Raw genomic sequence first — 23,074 nt, forward strand, 5'->3', positions numbered from 1 at the left:
GCACAGTAGCTCACATCTGTAGTCCTAGCACTCTGGGAGGCTGAGCCGGGAGGATTGCTTGAGCCCAGGAGTTCAAGACTAGTCTGAGCAAGAGCGAGACCCCATCTCTACAAAAAAAAAAAGAAAAATTAGCCGGGCATGGTGGTGTGCGCCTGTAGTCCCAGCCACTCAGGAAGCTGAGGCAGGAAGATCACTTGAGCCTAGGAATTTGAAGTTGCAGTGAGCTATGATGACGCCACTGCACTCTAGCCCAGGCAATAGAGCAAGATTCTGTCTCCCAAAAAAAACAAAAAAATGGGGAGATTTTCCTGGACTATCCAGATGGGCCCAACATATTCACAAGAGACCTTAAAAGTGGAAGAGAGAAGTAGAAGAATCAGTGTCAAAGTGATACAATGTGTGATAGACTTGACCTGGCATTGCTGGCTTTAAAGATGGAAGGAGGCCAGAAACCAGGGAATGTGGGCAACCTCTAGAAGCTAGAAAAGGGGGAAAAAGAATTCTACCCAAAGCCTTCAGAAAGGACCGCCTAGCATCCAAATTGGAGCAAACTTCTCACTAGGGAAGTTTGCCCCATCTGAACTACTAACACATATAACCTTTTTCCCAGTCTCTTGTCTTGCAAACTTCCATGCATCCCAGACTTCTTGCATCCTAGACAACTTCTTTCTTCATCCATTAGTTCACAAAATCAAACACCAGCCTTTGTCTGTCTCTCTTTGTCTATATAAGCAAGCGTCCAGAGAAAGTGGAGGAAGATTACTCTTTAAACTGGCTTCTATCTTTTAAAAATGACCCTTGTTTCTTTCCTTGTGACCTTCATCATTTGATGCCCATATGCATGAGCTGTGCTAACTCTTAAAGCCTTTGGTTCCATATCCCTCTGGTGGCCAAAGTCCTTACATCTTCCGTAAAGATAAAATCGTGCTGGTCCCTTCACTGTTCGAGAGCTGGAGCAGATCTTCTAGGGCCTTACAAATGTTTCTTCTAGCCAGGGGTCAGCAAACTATGGCCCATAGGCCAAATCCCATCTGTTTTTTTAAATAAAGTTTTATTAGAAGTATGTCACACTCATTCATTCACCTATTGAGCGTGGCTAGTTTTGCACTGCAGTGTCACAGTGGAATAATTGTGACAGTCTTTATATACCATAAAGCCTAAAATATTTACTGTCTGGTCCTTTACCAGAAATGTTTGCCAGCCTCTGTTCTAGACCATACACTTTCACACTTTGCTGCCACCAATTTTTTGTGTGGGGGTGGTAGTTTAGTTAACAGTGATTTTAGACCTGGACAACTAATATCTTGATATAAATAGTGAGAGGTAGAGAAAGAGAGAGAGAGTATCTGTCTACCAGTAAATCTATAATCTGGATATGCTAACAGGGAGATCTTCTATAAGATGCAGTTTCTGTACAGAATGTTCACCTGGCTGCCCAAGATGACTTGTCCTCATTAAGAGGATAATTATGTAAGATGCAGTTCTTTTTGTGTCATTTCAGGGTACCAGGATAGTGGAGTCAGGTGGATTTCTGCGTATGTCTAGTATACAATTCTTGGGAGATGATGAGGATAATTATCATATCAATAATAACAATAATAGTGATCATTTGTTAGGTACTTCCTATGTGAAGTGCTTTAACTTGGTTCTTTGGAAAGAACTAAATTAACACTATTGAAGAAATTGTCACAGATTTGCATAAACAATTACTAATAGCAAGCAATGGCTGTACTTCAAAGAATTATGATGCATGTAATATAAATGTGATTACGATTACTCATTAATCCTTTCTCCTCAGGGAGGGGTAAACCCTTCCAGCAGGGGAGGTGTCCCTGTGAATGAGGTCTTCATCCGGATCCCTGAATTCTTTCCTTCCATCCCCCATTTCTGCCCCCAGTCACTGTTTCTTGGGCCACCCATGGGGCCTTGCCTGTTTGCTGTCTGGGGACTCTGGCCACCTTTGCGTTGTTTCAGAGCCCAAGCATTACATACAGAGCAAGGCTTTCCTCCCTCACTGTGAAAAGTCAGCCACTGCTGAATCTACTGTGCAGCGGTCTCTTTGCTGCACCTGTAGGCTGCACTCCCTCTTGCCCAGCCAGGCTTCTCTCATGCTGCCTGTGCTGAGGGACAGGCATTAGGCCTTGAAGTCCAGTAGTGAACTCCTCAGTTGCCCGGCCACAAGTCAAGATCACACTCACGGACTCACAGGGATCCTGCCCATAGTTGCCCTGGCTGTGCTGACCTGTAGCCCAATTATACTTCGTGGACAATGCTAGTCACAGCCTGAATTTATGATCTGACAGACTCCCACTGACTGCCTGGACCATGCATTTTCCTAGTCTGACATTGTCCAGGAGAGTGTTCATTATGACCTCTAGTCAGGACCTGGAGAAAACGGTTTCGAGGAGAGGAAGACTTTCTTCTTGAAAACAACAAGAAAACATAACAATCCTCAATATTAAGTTATTAAGTATAGAATGCCCAATTTCCTTAAGTACAAATTTTGACAGTTGATATCTCTGACATTTCACTTTGACACTTCTTGTTTTATTTTTATTGTGAAGGTACATCCTCAGTCTTTCAAATGCATGTTTTGGCTTGTGATTATCTTTCAAAAATTTTTTACAGAAATTTCTGTGAAACCATGGATAAGTAAAAAATTTGTGTTATTTTCAAATACGAGTTCCATCATGGAACCAGTGCAGCACAGACAGCTTGAAATACCAACATAGTGTTTGGGAAAGATGTGGTTAATGAATGCATAGTATGTCGATGGTTTAAGAAGTTCTGTTCTGCTAATTTCAATCTTGAAAATGAGCCAGGTGGGTGACCTGAGACCAAGGTGGATAATGATGAGCTGAAAGCTGTAGTGGAAGTGAATCCATTTCAACCTATGCTTAAATTAGCAGCCAGGTTTGACATTACTATTCCAACAATATTGGACCATTTGAAACAAATGGGCAAGGTAAAGAAGCTGGATAGATGGGTTCTGCTTAAATTAACTGAGCTTCAGAAGAGAAATCATCTCAAAACTTGCCTTTCTTTGCAGTCACAAAATAAAGGCAAACCATTTCTACACCATATTGTTACATGGGATGAAAAATGGATTCTTTTTCATAGTCGCAAGCATTCAGCACAATGGTTGGAGAAAGATGAAGCACTGAAACACAGTCCAAAACTGAATATTCACCAAAAAAAGCTAATAATGTCTGTTTGGTGGTCCAGCGCTGGTTATATTCACTAAAGCTTCATGAAACCTGGTCAAATGATTATAGCAAATGTTTATTGCAACCATTTGGATGAAATGATGAGGATGGTTATGATTAAGCAGCCGAGATTGGTCAATAGAGATAGGCCAGTCCTCTTGCAAGACAACACTTGATCATATGTCACACAGACAACACTGCTCAAACTACAGAAGCTGGACTTGGAAACTCTCTGTCATCCACCATATTCACCAGACCTTGCACCAACTGACTAACACTTCTTTCAGGCCTTGGACTGCTTCTTGCAAGGAAAAATATTCAATTTTAAAGAAGCTATGTAAAATACCTTTTGAGATTTCATCACTCTCCAGGCTTCTTCCCTGCTGGCATAAACAAGCTACTATTAATATGGCAAATCTATGTCAATAGTTTAGGCACATACTTTGATTAATTGTACTGCTCCTTGTTTGAGATATAATAAACTACACTTTTGATTCCAAATCAGACATTTCATATTCAGTGACCTAAATATGACCTTAATATTTATGCATCTAACACAAAAGCACCCGGATTCATTAAAAAAACCCTAGTAGATCTAAGCAAAGTGATAACCAACAGCATCATAATTGCTGGGACTTCAACAGTGGACTGACAGAACTGGATAGATCATGCAAGCATAAAATAAATAAATAAACACTGGACTTAAATGGGACTCTAGAACAAATGGGCCTAACAGACATTTACAGAACATTTTACCTAAAAACTACTGAATCTATGTTCTTCTCTTCAGCACATGCAACATTCTCCCTCTAAGATTGATCATATTTTAGGCCACAAATCATGTCTCAACAAATTAAAAACAAATTGAAATTCATACCATGACGTATCTTTTCAGATTATAGTAGAATAAAACTAGAAATCAACTCCAAGAGAAACGTAATTTTACACACAGTCAAGGAAATTAAACAACTTGCTGCTGAACAATTACTGTATCAATGATGAAATTAAGATGGAAATGAAAAGATTCCTCAAACTGAATGACAGATAGAATTCAGCTGTGAATCCATCTGGGGACACAAGCTATCAAAGTATTTTGGATTCAGCAAAAGCAGCCCTAGGAGGAAAATTCATAGCCTTAAATATATGCAACAAAAAGACAGAATGATCACAAATTAACAATCTAATGACACATTTCAAGGAACTAGAGAAGGAAGAACAAACCATACCCAAAGCCAGCAGAAGAAAAGGAATAACTAAGGTCAGAGCAGAACTAAATGAACTTGAAAACAAGAAAATAATACAAAAGATCAATGAAACAAAAAGTTTGTTATTTGAAAAGATAAACACATCAATAGACCTCTTGTTAGATTAACCAGGAATAGAAGAGAAAGGACCCTAATAAGCTCAATCAGAAATGAAAAAGGAGATATTACAACTGATACCACAGAAATACAAAATATCATCTGTGAATACTGTGAAAATTTCTATTTACATGAACTCAAAAATGTAGAGGAAATGGACAAATTTCTGTAATCACACAACCTCCCAAGATGCAATTCAGAAGAAATAGAACTCCTGAACAGACCAATAATGAGCAACAAGATTGAAGCAGCAATAAAAAATCTTCCAACAAAAAACAACCCAGGACCAGATGGATTCACAGCCAAATTCTATCAAACCTACAAAGAAGAGTTGGTACCCATAGTGCAGAAATTATTCCATAACATTGAGAAGGAGGGAATCCTCTCCAACTCATTCTATGAAGCCAGTAACACCTTGATACCAAAGCCAGGAAAGGACACAACAAAAAAAGAAAACACAGACCAATATCCCTTCTGAATATAGATGCAACAATCCTCAGTGAAATACTAGCAAACCAAATTCAACGGCACATCAAAAAAATAATACACCATAACCAAGTGGTCTTCTTCCCAGGGATGCAAGGATGGTTCAACATACGTAAATTGGTCAATGTGACTGACCACATAAACAGAAGCAAAAACAAAGACCATATGTTATCTCAATAGATGCAGAAAAAGCATTCACCAAAATTCAGCACCCTTTCATAATAAAAACCCCCAACAATCAAGACATAGAAGGAACATATCTCAAACTTATAAAAGCTATATATATATGATAAATACACAACTAACATCATACTGAATGGGGAAAAGATAAAAGCATTCCCACTAAGAAGTGGAACAAGGCAAGGATGCCCATTGTCACCACTGCTATTCAACATAGTGCTAGAAGTCCCAGACAAAGCAATCAGGAAAGAGAAAGAAATAAAGGGTATCCAAATTGGGAAAGAGGAGGTCAAACTATCACTTTTTGTCTCCAGTATGATCTTATATCTAGAAAACCCCAAAGATTCCACCAAAGACTCCTGAAATTGATAAGTAAATTCAGCAGTCTCAGGTTACAAAATCAAGGTACACAAATCAGTACATTCCTATACACCAATAACAGTCAACCTGAGAGTCAAATCAAAGTCTTAATACCATACACAATAGCTGCAAAGTAAATAAAATACCTAGGAATATATTTAATAAAGGAGGTGAAAGATCTCTATAGAGGGAACTATGGTAAACTGAAGAAAGAAATCGCAGATGATACAAACAAATGGAAAAACATAGCATGCTCATGGATGAGTAGAATCGACATTGTTAAAATGTCCATTCCTCCCAAAGTGATTTCCGAATTCAATGCAATCCCCATCAAAATACCAACATTATATTTCACAGATCTAGAAAAAAATAATTCTACACTATGTTTGGAACCAGAAAAGAGATGGAATAGCCAAAGCAATCTTAAGCAAAAGGAACAAATCTAGAAGCATCACACTACCAGATTTCAAACTATACTACGAGACTATAGTAACCAAAACAGCATGGTATTGGCCCAAAAATAGAGACATAGACCAATGGAACAGAACAAAGAACCCAGATACAAAGCCATCCTCATATTTCTATCTGATCTTTAACAAAGCAGACAACAATATACACTGGGGGAAAGAATCCATATTCTGTAAGTGGTGCTGGGAAGACTGTATAGCCACATGCAAAAGAATGAAACAAGATCCATATCTCTCACCACTCACAAAAATTAATTCAAGATGAATAAAAGATTTAAGTTTAAAGCATGAAACCATAAGAATAATAGATAAAAATATTAGAAAAACTATTCTAGATATCAGCCTAGGCAAGAAATTTATGAAGAAGACTCTAATGGCAATCACAGCAACATCAAAAATTAATGAGACCTGATTAAATTAAAAAGTTTTTGCACAGCCAAGGAAATAATCAACAGAGCTAATAGACAACCTACATAGTGGGAGAAAATATTCACAAGCTATACATCCAATAAAGGGTTAATAACCAGAATCTACAAAGAGCTCAAGCAAAACAGCAAGAAAAAATCAGACAACCCCATCAAAAAGTGGACAAAAGACATGAACAGAAGCTTTTCAAAAGAAGATAGACAATGGCCAGTAAACATATCAAAAAATGGTTAACGTCACTAACCATTAGGAAAATACAAATTAAAGCCACAATGAGATATCACCTTATCCCTGTTAGAATGGCTTTTATTAAAAAGTTCAAAAATAATACAGGCTGGTATGGATGCAGAGAGAAAGGAACACTTCTACACTGTTGGTGGGACTGAAAATTATTAATAGTCCAACCTCTATGGAAAACAGTATGGAGATACCTCAAAGAACTAAAGGTAGACCTACCATTTGGTCCAGCAATCCCACTACTGAGTTTTTACCCAAATAAAAAGAAGTCATTTTATCAAAAAGACACCTGCACTAGAATATTTATTGCAGCACAATTCACAATTGCAAAGATGCAGAGTCAACCCAAGTGCCCATCAATCCATGAGTGGATTGACAAAATGTGGTATATGTATACCATGGAATACTACTCAGCCATGAAGAAGGATGACTTAATGCCTTTTGTAACAATTTGAATGGAACTGGAGATCATTATCCTAAATGAAGTTATCTAAAGAATGGAAGAACAAACACCCATGTACTCACTATTCAATTGGAACTAACCAATGAGCACATTTGTGCATAGAGAGAAGTAAAACTCAATGGAAATCAAGCACGTGGTAGGGGGTAATAGGGGATGGATGAAAACCTATCTAACAGGTATAATGAACACTATCTGGGGGACAGGCACACTTATAACCATGACTCAAGCATTATCAAAGTGATCCATGTAACCAAAAATATTTGTACCCCCTTTTTTATTTTTTGAAATAAAAAAAGAAAGAAAAAGAAAACAACAGACTTGTTTTCTCTATGGTCTCCTCTAGTTTCTACTTCAGAAAATTCCTTATTTACTTACCTGGCTGACAGAATTTTAATTCTTGCATACATTGAAGGCCATATGATTTCTAACACCAGAGCTTTTTAAATCCCTTAATTTGTATTTCTTCCTTCATGTGTGGATCTCCCAGTCTCTTGAGATCTCTCTCTCTCCTCTCTGTCTCCGTCTCTCCCCTTTTCTCCCCCTGCACACACACACTATTGCTCAGATTCCAAAACTAAGAGTCAGATTATCTGATCTCAAATTGAACACCACCGTATTTACTGCATGATATTAGACAAATAAACTCATTGTTTTCAATACCTGTAAGATGAAATCTAAACTCTCTACCTTGCCAAATTCATAAGAGTTGGTTTTTTTTTTTTTTTTTTTTTTTTTTTTGGTGAGGCTGAAATGAGGAAGTAAAAACATTTACTTGGTAAATATTTATTCAGCCTTTAATGTGTATCAGGCACTATAGTAGGTTCTGGGATACCTTTACAAAGAGGACAGATGAAGTCCCTACCCCATGGCAGTGACATTATTATGGTTGGGAAGACAGATATTAGGTGATGAAACTACTGCAGGTTGTGGTAGGCGCTTTGTAGAAGGCAGCATGATGCAGTGACTGAGAGCGACAGAAAAGTTGATACTTAAGACAGGGCTGCCAGAAAAAGCCTCTTCAAGGAAGCAATACTGAGAATGTGACACTCAGGTCTATTTGAGAGAAAGGCTACCATATACTAAACTACAAGTGCACTTTATAAGTGGTAAGATGTCACGTCAATGAATAGCAGCCCCCGATCCTCTGTGTAAGAGGGGAAATTACAAAACAATAAGTTTTTCCAATTTCTGAAGCTATAACTTTATACTACTCTCTGTACTTTCTCGTGAGCTTCCCTTTTTTAATCCAAATCTCCACTTCTGTCTCTGATTTGTACTGACCTAATCTAGGTACTTGTCATCTGTCCCCCGTCTGCAGTGCTGTCTTCCTTCTGCCGGCTCTCATCTTCCCTGCCACTGTTTGGCTCCTTCCTTCCTACCGCTTTGACCTGCTGCTCATGCCACATACTTGTGCAATTGATTTCCATTTCTAAGACTTTAACCCTAGGCTTCTAAAATCTTTCTTAGGCATCCCTGTTTTTCTGCTAACCTACCTACCCTTTGTAATATAAGCAACTTCTGCTACTCACCTCCATGAAGAGGAATATTTCCAAATTGATCTCACTGGACCTGGCTGGCATAGTGCCCAGCATGTAGTAAGCTTTCAATAAATATTTATCGAATAAATGAATGAATGAACTGATTTCCATAATCTTACCCAGTCTATCTGTAGGATTAAAGTGGTTTTTCTCCTATGATTTTATGTATGTTTGTTCCTCACAAGTAAACTGCTTATAAAAACCTTTACCTTCAGCTATATAAGATATGAAAATCTTATCTCTTTACAGAATTTTTTTTTTATTTTATTTTAAATCTACTCTCTCTATTTGCTGTTCATGTGAAACTTTGTCATTGATCCTGGAAACACCTAGAGGCATTGAAGTGCCTCTGAGATTCTTTTGTACATTGTCCAGCACAGTGTGTAATAACGAGCACACAGCATTTAGTATGTAAAAGGATTTTTGCTAATGACAGTAACACTGAGATTTTTAGTTGTTTTGGTTTTGATTTTCAGCATCTTGAATAATCAAATGTATTTGTTCAAGTTAATTAGAAACTTTCTAAGGAATATCTTTGTATTAAGGAAGCTGAGTTTTCAGAGTTAAGTAGCAACTACAGGCAATGTTCCTTTTGAAGAAAATTTCCAAGTATGTCCAGAATTTGGTTTTAGCCCCTTTGTGTGATATTATTGATCACCAATGGCAATAATAATTCAATTGCAACTTTTAGAGATTTGCCAACTTGTTTCAGGAGCTGGATCTTAAGTGTTAAGTATTCATTTAAAATAAATAAAAATCTTGTTGTGTTATGTCAGAAATAACTTATAAATAACCCTTCAGCTTTGAGCATTCTCTCTTTATAGTTCTAAAATATTTAAATAGTGCTAAAAGTGGATAAAGAATCTCTTTGTGTTTTTTTATTGTTTAAATTATATTCTTTAATTCAAGAAATCCTACATAATTACACTGTGATTTTTATTTACACAAGGATCTGACCCATATGATCAGGAACCCTTCAAAACTTCAGTATTTATGATATTTGTTGTCCAGTGGGATATAAAGTAATGGGGCAGACTTTCAGACAAACATACTAATGGTTACATATTCAGAGGCTCCTGGTCCCTTTCAAAGGAGTCACCTAAGAAGGCTACACATTTGTTCCAGTAATGTTGCCATGGCTCAATATTGTTGTGGAATGCCTCTTTTTAAATGGCCACTGAAATGCAAGAAATAATAAAGAATAAAATGACATATTATTTTAAATATCCTTTAAATTGTGGCAGAGATGAATTTTATTTTGGTGAGCAGCCAGAGATCATCCCAGGACCAAGGGCAGTGAATAAAATTTGAAGTGTTGTTTGAAGCCACAGTTGGCTATAAAACAAGTTGGGTTTTCTTGAGTGATGCATAAACTAACTCTTGAAATTGATGGTCAAAGAGGAATTCCAGAACCCTGGACCTTAGAATAAATATATAAGCTCCCAAGGTAGCCACTATGAAGACAGTACTTGTCTAGATGGGGGAAAAATGTGTGTATATTTACAAAATAAGATCAGTTGTATTACTTTATAGACATACCTTGTAGATGGAAAAAGTACTCCTATCTTGGAACTCTTTATAAACAAACTTAAATGTAGGTAGAATTTCTGTCTCATCCCTTCTAAGCCTGTTGAGAAATCTGAATTTCTGATAATGACTTACTACTTTTTAAAAAGTAATGTTTACCATTTAAAAAGTAATGCTTTGCAGTTTCACTTCACCTTTTTCTGATTAGCTTTGTTACCTCCACCATTCAGTTTTTATTTTAGTATATCCATTTTTGTTTACCCTGAGACTCTCAAAATGTGTTTTCTCACTATAAAATTATCATCAAGCTATTGAACCAGGTAGAAAATAACACCTAAGCTGAAGGTTATTAATTGTTCCATGATTGTTTTAAGCTTTTTTTTTGTTTGCATTCAGATGTCTTTCTTTTTCAAGTGGGACCCTATTATCTTAGCAAATAAGAATATCAAATTACAAGAGAAGAATGTCAAATTAAAAATTTTGTAAAAATAAATAATCTTAATTCTGGAGCTTCTATTATATTTTTTGTTTTTACTAATAAAAGCTCTAAAGATAGAGTTCAGCCAAACTGCTAGACCATGTTTCTGACCTGTAGAACTCCAGGTGGACTCATCGGCCAAGAATGGGGGTTGGGGCTGATGTGTCCTGCTTGGTTGGGGCCTTTGCAAATTTATTTCACCACAGCCATCTTCATCCAGGTCACTCAGGCTCCTATCTCTTCATTGCTGAGTTGAAATAATAAAAGGTAAAATGGAACATGGAAGGCAGAGAAAATTGTTATCCTTCTGCAAAGACGCTAAGACAGCTAAATTGTGAAATAATTTAAACTGTTCAAATTCGACAAGTTTGATTGCAAAATTATGTGACCGATGTAATCAGAGATCAAAATGGCCCCTAGTTTACAGTTTTAAAAAGTCATAGAGTGGCGTTCTTACCACAGACTAATAGAATATTATTTTATCCTGCCTGATAGTAACTACTGCACAAATGACTGTTGTTTTGCAGTTTGGTGATTTAAATGCTGTGTCTCCTGGAAATCTGGATAAAGGTAAGATTTGAAAATAATGTACATTTTAAGGACTTTCTTGACTGAGAAATTCTCACAGAGGAAAATACAGTGTATGTCTCCAGCACTCTGATTTTGTGAAAGTGGCATACAAATCCTAGCTAAATATGACAGTAGTGTCTTTTGGAATCCTTCATTATTTCTCCATGTTTCTTCATCCCTATGTCTTCTTTATGTGAGGTATATTAAATGCAGAGACTTGAGTTTAAATGCAGTTGTAAACTCTTTTACTCTTTTAGCCCAAAGTTCATTGCAAGTAACAAGAAATTATTTCTAACCATGGCCAGACTCCTAAAGAGAAGTGATAAAATTGGGCCATTTTTCTTCAGGGCCCACTAGGCAAGAAAAGATTCCTTAGCCCACCTACCTCACTGTGTCACAGTTTTCAGTGGAAAAAGAACTCAGAGATGGCAATGAAATTTAATGTAAAAACAAGATCATTAGTGCTATAGATGAAGAAACTAACATATATACTTCTGCAATTTTAATACCAATGTTGCCACTTTAATATATAGTATAATATGATAACATGATATTTATTCCTAAAGAAACATATAATCAACAAAACCACAAAATAAAAAGAACAAGGAGAGTTTGAGAGGAAATGGGGTCAAGATAGAGCACACAAATCCTACCCAACTTTATAAGCAGAGCATAAACAAAAATAATTCTGATAAAAATACCAGTACAGTTTTAAAAACATGTAAATTTTCTAGTAAACAAACACTGCAGTAAAGAGATCTCTTTCTTTAAAAAGGCGGGGTGGGGATATATTGATGTCAATAACTATGATTATTGACTTCTGGAGACAGGGACAAAATGCATAAAGACTGGAGAGAACTATACAATTAGCCCTTCCAGGCCAGAGTGAGTGGGGAGAGAGGAAGGACTTGGGGAGTCTGCAAAGAGGTACAGTGCTATTCTCCAGAGCATGCTGTACTGACGTACTCAGCTTCTGTTGTCTTGGTGGTAGAAAACATTAATATGCTGGCCAATGTCATATACAAATCAACATCATTCCCATGTTAAACTCCTATCAGTCTCTATTTAACAATTGTGCATGCCTTAATTCCCATTTTAATAACACGTATAGTAGCAAAGCGGAGAAATTAGAAAATTATAGCTGAAAAATATTATTGCTACAAATATATATTTTATAGGATTAACCAAATAACCCTCAGAAAAATAAATCAGTGGTGATACTAATCTGTAATTTTAGAGCAAGAGAGGTGGCAATGGAAACCCATGCGACATAGATGATGTGCTGACACGAAAGCCTCATAACCCAAATTTGGGGATTTCATACCTGAGTGCCCAGAGATGCAGTAGGAATGTGGTTACTTGGCCAAAGACTGAATCCCAGCTTGGCTTCTTCTTAATGTGCAGAACCAAAGTCCTTGATAAACTCCGGTAGCCCCTAATTTTAGTTTTTCTGTACCAAATTACCCTAACCTCAAGTAGATTCCTAGGAAATGTTTTTGAGTCTTTAGAGAAACATAAAATGTCTACGGAATTACATTTGTTTTTCCTTCAGAACTGGAAAAGGGGCTTGCTTTTATGGATTGCTTTCTAGGCTATCCAGAGGATCACCCAGAGATGATAGACCTAAGTAAAACTGACCTGGAACATTTATGTTTTTTGTTTTGTTTTATTTTGACAAAGATAACCCCGTTGATACCAATGGAACATTTAAGGACTCTCCCTACTCTGTATTCCCCTACCTGCTTGATGATTTTTTTCTTTCAGTGCTGCCTCTTTTATTATTTTGACACCTATGTCTCAGGCACAAAAAAGTTAGTGGAGAGAGAGCTGTGAAGCAGTGAGATTTGTCCTTCCCTTCTTGGCATGGCTTTGCTGGTCCCGTTCACCCCCGGACCTGATGTGTCTTGAGGCATAGTCAAACTGGCATACTCAGGGCCTAAAGATGGAATGTGAAATCACATTGTTTTCACAAATAAGAATTTTTCTATCTGATGAAAAAAGTAATATTGGCTCTATATAAAAATTTCAAAAAACACAGAGTGGCCGGGCGCGGTGGCTCACGCCTGTAATCCTAGCACTCTGGGAGGCCAAGGCGGGTGGATCACTCGAGGTCAGGAGTTCGAGACCAGCCTGAGCAAGAGCGAGACCCTGTCTCTAGTAAAAAAAATAGAAAGAAATTATCTGGCCAACTAAAATATATATAGAAAAAATTAGCCGGGCATGGTGGCGCATGCCTGTAGTCCCAGCTACTCGGGAGGCTGAGGCAGGAGGATCGCTTAAGCCTAGGAGTTTGAGGTTGCTGTGAGCTAGGCTGATGCCACGGCACTCACTCTAGCCAGGGCAACAAAGCGACACTGTGTCTCAAAAAAGAAAAAAAAAAAAAGAACACAGAGAATTAAAAACTATAGAAAGTGAAACTTTAGAGTCACAACCCTTAAGAGACTACCACCATTAAGAGTTTGTGTGAAGATCCTTCCAGACATTTTGGTTTATGTATAAATACATGTAAAAACAAAATAAAAAGTGTCATACATAACATGTTTCAGGTATACCCTCTTGATGAAGCAGATGTCTACCAAAGGTATCCCTGTCCCTGTAGTCCCCCAGTCCTCCAAATATGCTTATTCTGACAAACTCTAATATTATCATCACGCTCATTTTCCAGAAGCAAAAAGCTAACTGAATAAAATAGATAGGCCAAGATATCTTTTTACCTCCATCTAAGGGCACCTCTTTGTTTTATTGCTTAATGATGCATTACAAACATTATTTCTAGCATGTTAGTCTCAACCTCTTTAATCATACATACCGTTTCTCAGACTTGGTGACTGCACACCGCACAACCATATGTGGAGGTCCTTTTATTCCCCATCACTTTTCTCTGGAACTTTCCTCTTTGCCCCAGTTGATGATTAGAGAAGGAAAGTCAAAGGACCCATTTATATAAAGAGCTGCATTAGCAGAGATTTCTGCTGTGGTTGTCCTCAAACGGTTTTAAAACTAGATACAGCACTGCTTAGAAAGAGTCCAACATAATCTGACTGTAGAGATACTTGTTCTACACTCATTATATGTGATATGCCACAGAATAGGCATTTAATACCAGCTATTAACACTATCAGTATTGCCAGGAATGGAAATTTATTTCACATTTTTAATCTGATACTACTGCCTCAGTCTTCATAATTTTTTATAATAATAATTAAGGATTTATTTAATACTGTGCTCATCTACAACATTGATGGGTGCCAAAAAGTCTATATAGCAGCTCCTGCTTATACATGCAATAGTTACATTATGAATCAACATAGGTCTCACCTACATGAACACCAGCACGGAGGAAATTTATATTCAATATAGATTTTTGGAAGAAACTGAAAACTTTTTTTGTTAGCATTTTCAGCTCAGTACATTCCCCAGAAGCCAGCATAGACCACTTTATGATGACACAGATTATGCCACTATTTAATATAAGTGCTTTAGGAAATTCCAAAGGTCTTCTTAAAAGAGCTATTAAAGTATCAATCACAGATTGCCAAAAATAAATTATCTTTGCTATGTTTGAAAGGCTTATAGGTACATCAATACAGCATTGATAGGAGTAAAATCCGATGAAAAGAAAACCTACAAGCTTTGTCCCCCTGGGAAGAGCCAAGAAGTTGCTCTCTTAATGTACTGTATAACAGTGTTTCTGAAGCATGTGTTGATTGCTATTTTCCAATTTGTCTTCTGGTAACGGTCTTGGTATTATTTGTTTGTGCAGATGAAGGTAGTGAAGTGGAAAGTGAAATGGATGAAGAACTGGATGACTCTTCAGAGCCTCAAGCCAAAAGAGAGAAAACAGAGCTGAGCCAGGCATTTCCAGTGGGCTGCATGCAGCCTGTTCTCGAGAGTGGCGTGCAACCAAGCCTCCTGAATCCGATTCACAGCGAGCACATCGTAACAAGTACTCAGACTATCCGACAGTGCAGCGCTACAGGAAATACCTACACTGCAGTCTAAAGAATATTAAAGCGTATTTTTCCAGCTTACATTAACCCTGTTGATATTGGGCTTAAGTTGAAAATTTAATAAGCCTGAAGGTCGACTGTTGTCAAATTCTATCTGTGCTGAACATTACTTTTTTGGAGTTGTGAAATGGAATGGGTGTATGTATTTTGCCAGGTCTTTTTTTTTTTTTTTAACATAAACATTATTTGCCTCTTAATAATAAGTTTTTCCCCCCTTAGTTGCAGGTGTCAAGAAGGATTTTTACAACACTTAATGTCAATGTTTTTGTTTTCTTTTAATTAAAAAGTAATTTACATTTTTTGTAGCTTAAAATATTTTATTGTTGATTGTTAGTCTTGGTGTATGATTTCATGTGTAAGTTTTTTAATTAGATGCACTTCTGTGAAATATCAAAAGAAATGAATTTCTTTGATTTACACTGGAGGCATGCCCATTTGGCAGCAGATGCATCAAATTTGCTTTTGAAAGGTGCTTTTCATTGGACAGAACCATAAGACACTATTTTGATAACATTTTGAAGTATGGAGAGAGAATACAGAGCATTTTTATTCTAGTGCTAGAGGGTTGGGAAGGTCATCTATTTTTCTCTGTAGAAAAATTGAGCTGTACATTTATTGGTTCAGAGTAAATGACAGAATTACAAGAGATTATGCTAATATGTACATAATTTGTGTACATAATTATTAAACCATGTTAACAATGCAAGCTTCCGTTAAACATTGAATTTTAACTATTATTTGCATACCAATTCCTCTGTTTAAAGACTACTGATTCTGTATTTGGGACCACTGCACAGATGCATTTTGCTGTTAAGTGGGGCTGTTGTAGTTAGATACTGAAGCTGAAAAAAATGACTTGACTTTTTTTTTTAAGTGTACATACTACTTATGCTGAGCTGGACATACAGGAAACCATTCCATTTGGATGACTTTCTTTTATTCCAGGTCTTTTTCCTAATAGTAGTTCAATATGCTGCTATTATAAAAGAAAATTTATAGAATGCAAGGAATGTAGCAACCTGCATAACGTTATTTCCTTCAAAAATATTTCCTGGTTTCTAAAGTATGTGGATTTAAATTTTAAACAGAACCTGAAGGCAGTGTAACTGGCACACCTCACTGTTACTTATCCCCAATTCTGTAGGATTTGGATAGGTGGCTGGATGGACCATTGCCATTGAAGAATGTACATCAGGGATCATCGTACCTCGGCTATTACATGGTGCCTTAAAACAGAACTGAAGCTAAGGTTTAGTAAGGTTTATTTTGTTCATGTGAATAACTCTTCAATCCATTTGACAAAGTGTGCCTGTCGTTTTCAGATTCCTGAAGTAAGGACAGGTTACATGTTCTTCAAAGGAAATTTAGGGAAAAGAAAGCAAAACAAAAAGACAAAAATCAGTTTCCCTCTTTGAGTGACCGTGAACCTATTTTTTATTCTTCGAGCTGAATATTACTTGATTACAAATCAGATTGCTTAAGGGTGTGGAATAGCAGGCTAGTTTTAATACCAACTTGTCACATAAAATCATATATGTTTTAGACCATTCTTATCTAGTTACGATTCTAGAAAGTTAACAAAATAAGCAGGTACTTATTGAAGTGCATCTTTTCAGTCTAAATGTTTGTCTGTGTGTCTAGGTGTCAGTATGTCCACATGTACACATGTGTGCCCGTGGGGCGGGAGTCTGCTACAAAGTCAGAAGGTGAGATCCTAGGGAGTATACACCCATCCCCATTTTAATTTGCATGAAAAGCCAAGGTTCTTTTAAGCACTCAAATTATTAACAAAAACAAAAAAGGCACATTCATTCATTTAAATAGTTGTAAAAAAGCTAATCAGCATAAATAAATAAATAAAGCCAAAAAAAAGGAAAGCACAAAATGATTTACAGACTATTAATAAGGCCTGTATTAAACTCAAGCTGTTTCTCTTTCCAGTTTTATTGGGGTGGGGGGAGGGGGCGTTAGAAAGAAGAGGGTAAGCCAGTCTGTGAAGTTAGAAATACCAAATGGCTTATCGGGTAATATGCAGTGTATTTAAACTGTTGCTCGATTGCCTCAGACTACTCAAATAAGATCAACAAAGTTTCTTAAGTAAAATTTAAATGTTTTAGATGTAATTTTTTAAATTGATTCCAATTTTTTATTATACAATTCAGTCCTATATTTGGAACCCTTCATTAGCATCCTAGCATCACCTTCATCTAAATATCATTTAAATGACCATCCCCCTTTTTCCTTCCAAAAAGGCAATGAATTTGCACCATTTCTCTTTCTCTCTCTCTCTCTCTCTCTCTCTCTCACACACACACACACACACACACACACACACACACACAAAAGGCAAAGAAAACATCACAAGCTGCAAAAGATCATGTATCTACTTCATTATAGGAACATTAGGAAATGTTTACAGGTAAAATTAAAATCAAAAAATGAACACACACTCTTCATTTGGCTCTCCTTTCTGAAGTTTTTCAGTGTCCTGTCTATACCCGCCATCCCCAGAATGATACTATATCTGCATTGGACCAAATGTATTTACTGGTTTCATCTTGTTCATTGAATAACTTTAAATGTATTTATTATCATTGTTTAATTTAATGTTGGATATATTTGTGTCATTAGAGGAATCTGATAATAATGGGAAAATATAGATTGATGAGAGTTAGAGATTGGGGACTCTCCAGGATTCAACATTTCTTCCAATTGTTCATGGTTTGTTCTAAATTAGGACAGATTAAGAACTAATAAATATTATTACATTAGAACATAACTCATTAAAAATCTTCTGATCTCCTTTATGAATACTTAGGAATATCCTTTATGACTAGTGTAAATAGTTCTGAACAATACACAAAAGAATACCTATGGCTTAAGCTACTACTAGTTATTTGTAGTTCACAGTAAGATACGCACACACGCATACACTCACAAACATTTTCACCAATTTGGAATTTGGATTGTGAAATATATTAGAAAATAAAAACACAATAATTTATATGCTTGAGCAAATTGGAGCAATCACATTTACTGCATTTATTTTCATTTTTTTCCATTGTTTTATTCATCAAAACTGTAGCTTTTCTAGATATTAGACACTAACACCCTTGCAGTAGATTTATTGACACATGACACAAGTAAACATTTTAAGGACTTCTTGCTATTTCTTGGCATTGTAATCAAACACTAGTCCTGAAATATATCTACATTAACCAAGTGCTACACTTTCAGTAAGGAAGAATGTAAAGAAGGTATGTTGGCTATATTTAAGTTTCAGAAAAGATATTTCCATATGATAGGATTGAGTATTATGGGTATAGTTTGATCTCGACAAATACTTTGAGAATCATACCCAAAAGATTTGCGTTCATGAAACCAGTGAACAATAGGGTGGAATGGGTGAACTATTTCCTTGGAACACAGGGCCCAATTTTCGAATTTTTCTTTGGATATCAAGTTGCTGGTCACTTATTCAGGATTTTCATCCAAACTATGTTTGGACTGACTGTGTACTGCCTTTTCAGAAATCTGCTTTCCTTTTTGTGCTTTTTCTTGTACTGTATAGCACGGTTTACGCACCTCTCTTTAGATGGTGTACTTTAAAAACAAAAGTAAAATTTAGAAAATGGTTTTTTAACACTGCATACCGAAAATTAATAGTGTGCAACATTGACTGCCTTTGATTTGTAGTAGATGAGTAAAAACGAATACGTCCTTGTAGAATGCTGTGAAAGTCATTCAGGAATGAATACGGTTTCGGTGCCGTAATCATGAACCTTTTTACGTGAATGCACTGTCTAAAAGTGCTAAATGCATTTTCAAATTTTTAAAAATTCTTCAGTTATATTTGAAATGTCTAAAATAATGCTGTGCTTGAAACATTAGTGTAAAAGAAAAAAATGTGTGTCACTGTGATGTGGGTCCTCTCTGTGTGGACACAAGTAGAAAGTGGAAAACTTGGCAAGTCACCTTTTTGTACGATTTGAGGCAGTGGTTATATACAATAAATTGACCTTTGTTATAACCGCCCCCCCTTACATTCTTGGTGAGAAAATAACAGTCATCCAAAAACTGAAGTCAGAGCTCTTGTGATCTGTACGAATCACACCAGAACATGGGGGAGGAGGGTGGGCATGCAGTGCTACTGAAAATTGGGCTTGTCGCTAGATCAGAGCAACCTCCATGTATATGGTTAGAACAAATCAAGTAATGGAATCCTAGTATTTCTGCAAGTTTGGTGATTTAAAAAAAAAAACTGGAATAGAAGCATTAATTCAGTGCTTGGTTCTAGTATTAGAAAACCCCTTTGATGTAATGCCTTGTATTAACCCTTTGAGCATTGTAAGATATACAATGGGGGACAAAAGCCTTTGAGATCATTTATTTAGACTTAGACCGGTAAAATATACTCTATATCCAAATGTCTAATTATGCTGTTTTTTTAAAGGGGGGGTAGGAAGAGAAAGTGTTTCCATGCTGAACACTTGCATTTTATATACAACTCTTAATTTTTCTTCAAGAGGGCTTGATATATTTATTCCCAAATATTCACTGCCATCTAAGTAAGTGTACTGTTTACAGAAAAAAAAAATCAACTTTTCTAGCATCACATCATAACTCTCTAGAAAAGGAGGACAAATACATAGGCCTGTATAGACCTATGTCATAACTGATTTCTGCACATTGAAGGTACCTAGATTGCCTTTAAAAGGTATAAAGAAAGGGTTATGTTCCTTTTTTTTTCCCCCAAAACAAAACAAAAGATCTCATTTATTTAGCTTTAGAAAGTACAAGTGTATGTGAAGCCTTAGGAAGGAATGAGTTCAAGTGGATAAAGAGAATCTGAACTCTTTGGGGGCAGTTAGGCTATTTGGAGTTAGATCGCTCATAAAATATTGTTTGGGAGTTTCATACAGAGCATAATTTTATCTATGCTCTGAACTTTGATAACTTTGTCAAATATCATATATAGATAGAATGGAGAGCAAAGCACTTGATCATAAGCTCATCTGTCAGGAGATGCTGTGACTACTGCTTCTAATATCTCTAAATGTCAGTGGTCTGACACCATTGCTCATTTTATTCAAGGGAATCTCTTCGTGCACTTGATCCCCTTTGTCCCCTGCGCAATCGAACACGAAAGCAGTGTTGTCTGCAGATGTGCTTGCGCTGCCCTAGCTGGGCACAAATAAGAGTGTAACCTATTCTGATGTCTGCTGAAAGGACATCCATAGCATAGTGCAAGTATGCCGTAAACGTTGCTTTTTAGGCAGTTTAGGAAGTCAAACCATGCAAATTACTCATGTGTTAACATGCAATACTCAAAGGGTTTTAATTTAACTCTCTTCTTTTAAATTCTTCATGATGATTTACTGTAAATGCTTCTCAGTTTGCATGCCTTGATCATTGCTGCTAGTGATTTTATGTGCCAGTAGACCTGAGTTTAGTTTACCAATTTTACTTAAATAGTAAAAGCCACTTACAAAGTGACTGCCTAGGATTTTTTTTTCTTTTCTTTGAAGTAATTGGTAAAATGTCTTTTTTTAAAAAAAATGTGTTTTGTCTCTTTTATTTGGTTCTGGTATTTGATTCCTTTTTCCCCCCCTCTTTTTTTTTTTTTAAATAAATTATGATGTTGGGATTGGAAGCCCTGAGTAATGAAATCTTTGGTAAGAATTGTTTATGTAGCTCAATAATGAGGACAGCAAATCTTTGTTAGAAGAATTTTGATACTGGGGAGGAAAGAAAAAATAAAAACTCCCATTGACTGTTGATAACCAAGTAAATCTTTCCTTCGATAAATTAGTATTTTTGAACAAATGATTGCCTTGTTTTAACCTGCTAAACACAATTTTAAATGACCCAATAAAGGAGGTATTGAATTTCATTAGTTTAAAAAGCATCTTTTGTACCAAAGCAAATTTTTTTCTCTACTCATCACCATCATCAATTTGGACCTACGGTAGTGACCAATGTCTTGGTTACAGAAACTTAAGTGAGTGCCTTGAGAAAACTTGGAAATTTGTGCCTGAGGTGGTAAACTTTTAATTAGGTTAATTGTAGTGCTTACCAATCAGTAATTCCACTATCACTCAGGGCTTTCGTACCTTCTAGGTAAAACTTCTTTCATTGTGTTTTTTTAAGATACTGTATTTTTTTTTAAGTGCCATCATTTAAATTTCACTTAGTAAGTGGCAGATTACATTATTCAGTCCCACAAGCACAGAAACATAGTAACACTAGGAGATATTTGAACATTTATTTTACAATGACTGAATATATTATGTAAATGAGGTAAGCAACTTTTGTAGAGATTGTATGTGTGAGATAATGTAATGTTCTTTTCCAGTTTTTGGACTACAGTTGAATAAACTTTTTAATTATTTAAAAACATCTTTACCGAATAACATGTGATGGTTTTTTGTATAATGTATTTGATTTTGTAAATACGTATTTCCTGATGTGATTTTTGTGAGAAATGCTAAATCTTTTAGTATATCATGTCCTCTCAAAATTGGCAGGAGCTAAATAATAGTTTGTGGGCGATTTGTATTGTGTACTGTACAATAACTGGGGAACTTTTATAATTATAAAAATATATATTAACTTTTAGTGTGTTGTTTAAACAAATGACTGGAACATACTAAAGATATTAGTAGGATTTTTCTGAATATTTCAGACTTGAACTCAGGCTAGCTTTCTTGTGTTTTTCAAAACAAAATGGTGTCTTGTCTTTTAAAATCAATAAATTTGTTTCCTTGTTACAAATACCTTTGAAATGGCTTGGTTTTTCCCCCTCAAATCATTGCCAGGAAGCAAATATTATACTATCTCATCTAGAGGGTAGTGTATGTCACTCATTAGCTTAGAAACATAATTAAGTTGTTTTCCTTTTGTGTGTCAAATGAAATTGGCAATATTTACACATGAACAGCACAAAAAGAGAAAACAAAATTACAAGCCCAGCAGGGTACAAATCTTACCCTCAAAGAAAATTAGTGATTGAGTGCTATTTAATTTCAGAAGCTGTCAACATTTCCATTGTAAATCCAGATTCTTGGATATTCATAATGTGTTTGTTTTGTGTCACTTCACATTGATATTTGGCACTCAAGTGCCTTGCTTAGATTGAACTAGCTTATTAAAATTCATTTTAATACACTTAAGAAGATACTCTGCCAGTTTTTTTTCTTTGAATACCTATGGGAAAATTCACTTTTTGGTGTGCAGTCCTGTGAGTATTGACAAACACATACATCCATATAACCACCACATAATCAAGTTTAAAATTCAGTTTTTACCTGGCAGATGTTTAATTTTGTTTTAAATCATGATATATAGGGCTGCCTCCTAAAATACAGAATAAGCAACTCATTTGGGGTTTCTTTAAAAGAAAGGAATGCAAGTCAGAAAATATCCTTCTGGGAATCTTCAGCATAGTACCTTCAAAGCAGTGCAAAAGTACCTCTAAAGCTAACAAACTGATATCTTAGATGTCATAGTAAATCTGTCAGAGTAAAATGTGGCTTCTGGTCTCTCTTCAGAGTTGGAGGACCTGGCAACCCTGCGCCCACATGCCCACATGCCAGTTCACTGCAGCGGGACAGAAAGGGTCTGGATGCTCAATTGACCCTTCCACTGTAGGTTGAATCCATGGTGCTACTTTGGACCCACTCTATTACCTGCCTCACCTTGTAAGCATATGAATTACTTTTAATTTTGTTTTAATTGACACGTTTATGGGGTACAGTCTGATGTT

General features: G+C 36.2%; 1 protein-coding gene across 5 annotated transcripts in view; it reads left to right on the forward strand.

Moving 5' to 3' along the window:
* The window catches only part of RFX3 (regulatory factor X3), a 293,748-nt gene extending 271,663 nt beyond the window's left edge, over nt 1-22,085 (forward strand). For all 5 annotated transcript variants that reach the window (XM_045563482.1, XM_045563483.1, XM_045563478.1 and 2 more), the window contains 2 exons: nt 11,257-11,299; nt 15,063-22,085. In XM_045563482.1, coding sequence (XP_045419438.1) covers nt 11,257-11,299; nt 15,063-15,301 — 282 coding nt within the window. In that variant the 3' untranslated portion in view covers nt 15,302-22,085. The remainder of the gene's footprint in view (nt 1-11,256; nt 11,300-15,062) is intronic.
* The last annotated feature ends 989 nt before the right edge of the window (nt 22,086-23,074 follow it).

Source organism: Lemur catta, chromosome 10 (genome assembly GCF_020740605.2).
Source record: "Lemur catta isolate mLemCat1 chromosome 10, mLemCat1.pri, whole genome shotgun sequence".
Classification (NCBI taxonomy): Eukaryota; Metazoa; Chordata; class Mammalia; order Primates; family Lemuridae; genus Lemur; species Lemur catta.